This window comes from Apium graveolens, chromosome 2, assembly GCF_009905375.1.
Source record: "Apium graveolens cultivar Ventura chromosome 2, ASM990537v1, whole genome shotgun sequence".
NCBI lineage: Eukaryota > Viridiplantae > Streptophyta > Magnoliopsida > Apiales > Apiaceae > Apium > Apium graveolens.
The window spans coordinates 280,948,148-280,952,757 of record NC_133648.1 but is presented as its reverse complement, the minus strand read 5'-3'; the positions used below and the strand labels follow the sequence as shown (position 1 = coordinate 280,952,757).

Here is a 4,610-nt window from a genome sequence, read left to right as displayed (position 1 = left end):
ATGAAAACTTTGTTTTTAACACAATTCCAAGCCGCGGTGAAGTACACACCACCTGTTACCACACTGGCTAATGTGAAACAAAAGGAAGGAGAAAGTTTGACTTCATATTTCAAGAGGTTTAATGCAGAATCTACTTTGGTGAGGGGTGCAACTGATGAAACATTGAAAATATTGCTTATAGCTGGGTTACGTGTGGGGACGGATTTCTGGAAACACCTACAAGGGAAGGACCCAGTATCGCTAGCTGATATGCTTGCGCAGGCGGAGTCGTTCAAAGCGATCGAGCAGTCGCTTGCAGAAACAAAAAAGAATGACAATACCCATAACTCCAAGGGGCGATCCAAGAGAAGGGACAGATCCTTGAGCCCAAATTATCAGCGAAATGCCAGAAGCCCTAACATGGTAAATGCTGTGAGCTCGCGGAGAGAATGGAGCCCACCATCGAACTACGAGAGAAGAGTCAGCAATTATACACCGCTGGCAGCGTCCATTGATCATATCTTCGAGGTAAATAAGGATAGAGGAATCTTCAAGAAGCCCGACCGTCTAACTTCATGGCAGAGCAGAGACAAGAAGAAGTATTGTGACTACCATGAGTCTACTGGCCATGACACCCATGAGTGTCGTCACTTGCGGGATGAGATTGAGGAATTGATCAAGGCAGGATACCTAGGAGAATGGATTGACAAGGTGAAACGACGCAGGGGACTTGACGACAAGGGTAAGGATGAAAAACAGCCCCCGCAGGCGGAGGATGTTGAAAAAACAGCAGAGGTCAAGTTTCAGAGGGCTGGCAGTATCAGGGCAATTTTTGGAGGACACCCTTTTGTTGGTGATAGTAATCGAGCACTGGAGAAAAATGTGAGAGAAGCGCGACATCCACCGCTTACCAACATCCACAGCTTGGAAGATAGACCCCCGAAGGTCTTTAAGGGGGAATCCGCTGATATTACGTTCAAGGAAAAAGAATCTAGGTGGGTGCATCATCCTCACAACGATGCGCTGGTGATTACCATGCTCATTGGGGCAATGAACGTACATCGAGTCTTCTTGGATAATGGGAGTTCTACAAACATCTTGTACTACAGCACCTACAAAAAGCTGGGTTTCCCAAATAGCGACATGTATTTCGAAGATGCGCACGTCTATGACTTTACTGGGGAAGCAGTGAGAGTTATGGGTTCTGTCAGGCTTCCCGTCATGCTCGGGGAAGGAGCCTTGTCGGTTACCCAAATGATACATTTCAAGGTGCTAGATCAGGATTCCGCGCACAATGTGCTGTCGGCAGACCTTGGTTGCGAGCGTTCAGGGAGATAACCTCGATACACCACTTGATGATAAAGTTCCCAACGCCAAATGGGGTTGGCAGTCTGAGAGGGTCACAGTATGAGTCACACGACTGCTATCATAAGGTTGTCAAGGAATTTCGTAGAAGAAGGTATGCAGGGAAAGGTCTCCCATTTGAAGATGTAGAAGATATTCATACAAAACCAAGTGGAGAGGTCCATGCCCACTATTTCGTTGAAAGCCCCGGAAAGGAAGAAACCAATGTCTCTGGGAACCCTTTTTTGACGCGGGGACGTATTTTGAGGATCCGTAGCGTGGAGGAAGTGGTGGTGAACCATACCGAGGCGATCATACAGAAAGAAGTTAACGGGAAAAAGTTGGAAGGAAGAAGTGAGATTTTGCAAGGTCTCGGGAATAACCTCAAGGTGGATGCTCCTCAAAAGAAGGACGCGCCCTTGAATGAAATTAAGGTTGATGCTTCTCCAAACGAGGACGCGCCCTCAGATGCGAAAGTGGAAGTCGAAGACCCCCGAGACTTTGATTTCGATTTGGATCCCAGGATCCTTATGCCCGCCAAAAAGACGGGACCGGCCGAAGACACAATATCTATTCCAGTTGATAAAAATGATCCGAGCAGGGTTTTGAAAGTGGGATCCCAGTTGGATGATGAGATGAGAGAAAGTCTTGCCCGCTTTCTAATTGCAAATCTTGATGCCTTCGCATGGAGTCATTCAGATATGATAGGAATCGACCCGGAGGTAATGTGTCACCGTTTGAATATCCTCCCGAATTGCAAAGGCATACGCCAGAAACGCCACCCGGTAAGTGGAGAAAGGGCAATAGCGTTAAAAGAAGAAGTGGACCGGTTGTTGGAGGTGGGGCTGATCAAAGAGTCTTTCTACCCTGAATGGCTTGCAAATCCGGTACTGGTGAAGAAACCGAACGGGAAGTGGAGAACATGTGTGGATTTCACAGATCTCAATAAGGCCTGTCCAAAGGACAGCTTCCCGTTGCTAAGAATCGATCAGTTGGTTGACGCAATGGCGGGGCATGCGTTGTTGAGTTTTATGGATGCATACTCCGGTTACAATCAAATTCCGATGTATGGCCCCGATCAAGAACATACATCCTTTATTACTAACAGGGGGTTATACTGTTACATAGGAATGCCGTTTGGATTGATTAATGTTGGTGTGACCTACCAGCGGTTGGTAAACATGATGTTCAAGGATCAAATCGGAAAAACTATGGAAGTGTATGTGGATGATATGCTGGTAAAGTCCAAGGTAGCGGGTGACCACATCAAGCACTTGATGGAAATGTTTGACATTCTGAGGAGGTTTCGTATGAAATTAAACCCGCAAAAATGTGTGTTCGGCGTGGAGTCGGGCAAGTTTCTTGGGTTCATTGTCAACCATAGGGGAATTGAGGCCAACCCCGCAAAGATCAAGGTATTGATGGATATGAAGTCACCCACCAATGTGAAACAAGTACAGAGTTTGACTGGGAGAATCGCCGCGTTAAATCGATTTGTTTCCAAGTCGTCCGATAGATGCAAGGAATTTTCAAGGCGATCAAATTAGCTGGGAAAGACTTTGTATGGACGCCAGAATGTGAAGATGCTTTTAAAAGAATCAAGGAGCAACTGGGAAACCCTCCCATGTTGTCAAAGCTGTTGGATGGGGAGTCTCTAATACTGTACCTCACAGTTTCTGAATATTCGATCAGTGCAGTTCTGGTAAGAGAAGAAGATGGGCAGCAATCACCAATGTACTACGTGAGCAAGCGGTTATACGACGCTGAAACTCGCTACACAAGCATGGAGAAACTGGTTTACGCCCTAATTCTTGCGTCAAGAAAATTGCGACCATATTTTCAAGCCCATAGAATTGAAGTTCATACAGCGTACCCGCTGCGACAGGTTCTGCACAAACCAGAGTCATCAGGCAGAATGCTGAAATGGGCTGTGGAGTTGGGACAGTTTGATTTGGAATATGTACCTCGAACAGCGATAAAAAGTCAAGCATTAGCTGATTTCTTGTTGGAATTTGATTCTGAAATTGATGATAAAGCTTTGGTAATGCTACATCCGCCTCATTCTGAGGAGTCTTTGGAAGAGTTTCCGCATCCTTGGTGGATCTTGCATGTGGATGGGGCGGTTAACCATGGAGGAGCGGGTGCAGGTATAGTACTTGTATCTCCGGAAGGCCACCATCTGATGAGCGCCATTCATTTCAAGTTTTATGCAACCAATAATGATGCGGAGTATGAGGCGCTGATTAATGGCCTGAAAATCGCTTTGGAAATGGGGGTGCGGAACTTAATTGCAAGAAGTGAGTCAGAGTTGGTAGTGAATCAGGTGAACGGGGGATTTCAAACGCGAGGCCCACGAACAGAATTATACTTGAGATGTACACAGCGCCTGATTGGAATGTTCAAAGAAGTTAGATTGGAATGTGTTCCACGGGAGAAGAACAGTAATGCGGATGCTCTGGCAAAAATGGGGTCGCAACAAGAGGCTGTGTTGTTAGGATCCATCCCCCTTGAAATCCAGGAGATTCCTAGTATCCCAGAGGTAGAAACTATGCGAGTGGATGAGGCTCCCAAGGAAATATGGATGACGCCCATTCTAGCTTACATTCGCAAGGGAATACTCCCCGAGGATAAGTTTATGGCTCGCCGACTCCGCTATCAGGCTGCAAGATATGTGATATACGACGAAGTCCTGTACAAGAGAGGGTTCAACCAACCTCTGCTTAGGTGTGTTGAAGAAGAAGAAGGAAATTACATCCTAAGAGAGGTGCATAAAGGAATCTGTGGCAATCACTCGGGGGGTAGTTCGTTGGCAATGAAAGTTTTGCGCCAAGGGTATTATTGGCCCACAATGAGAGAAGATGCTACAAATTTCGTCAGGGCATGTGATCGCTGCCAGCGCTTTGCAAACTACTCGTCTATGTCGGCGACACTCTTGACGCCTATGGCAAGCCCGTGGCCGTTCGCCATGTGGGGAATTGATCTTATCGGGGAATTGCCGAAAGCTAAATGAGACGTCAAATATGCAGTGGTTGCGGTCGATTACTTTACTAAATGGGCGAAAGCTATGCCACTGGCTACTATCACCGCAAAGAAAATCAGAGATTTTATTTTCAACTCAATTGTATGTAGGTTTGGAATCCCTTACAAGCTTGTCTCCGATAATGGAAAGCAGTTTGATAGCAAGGAGTTGCGATAACTATGTGAGGAGTTGAAAATCAAGAAGGAGTTTGCGGCGGTCTATCATCCTCAAAGCAATGGACAAATAGAAGCTGTTAACAAAATAATAA

General features: G+C 46.2%; 2 protein-coding genes across 2 annotated transcripts; both read left to right on the top strand.

Moving 5' to 3' along the window:
- Nucleotides 1-1,317, top strand: LOC141701389 (uncharacterized). The gene is made up of 2 exons (XM_074505050.1): nt 1-507; nt 691-1,317. Exons 1-2 carry the CDS (start codon nt 1-3, stop codon nt 1,315-1,317), a joined length of 1,134 nt encoding a protein of 377 aa, XP_074361151.1.
- A 17-nt stretch (nt 1,318-1,334) lies between these two features.
- Nucleotides 1,335-4,333, top strand: LOC141701377 (uncharacterized). Its single transcript, XM_074505043.1, has 4 exons — nt 1,335-2,349; nt 2,452-2,738; nt 2,840-4,047; nt 4,201-4,333. Exons 1-4 carry the CDS (start codon nt 1,335-1,337, stop codon nt 4,331-4,333), a joined length of 2,643 nt encoding a protein of 880 aa, XP_074361144.1.
- The last annotated feature ends 277 nt before the right edge of the window (nt 4,334-4,610 follow it).

Excerpts from the sequence above, each read along its gene's own strand:
- LOC141701389 (XM_074505050.1), top strand. The coding sequence starts at position 1 with ATGAAAACTTTGTTTTTAACACAATTCCAAGCCGCGGTGAAGTACACA. Across the intron at positions 508-690 it reads CCATTGATCATATCTTCGAG|GTGAAACGACGCAGGGGACT; the intron begins GTAAATAAGGAT and ends TGGATTGACAAG.
- LOC141701377 (XM_074505043.1), top strand. The coding sequence starts at position 1,335 with ATGATAAAGTTCCCAACGCCAAATGGGGTTGGCAGTCTGAGAGGGTCA. Across the intron at positions 2,739-2,839 it reads CCAACCCCGCAAAGATCAAG|ATGCAAGGAATTTTCAAGGC; the intron begins GTATTGATGGAT and ends GTCGTCCGATAG. Across the intron at positions 4,048-4,200 it reads TTCAACCAACCTCTGCTTAG|GGCATGTGATCGCTGCCAGC; the intron begins GTGTGTTGAAGA and ends AAATTTCGTCAG.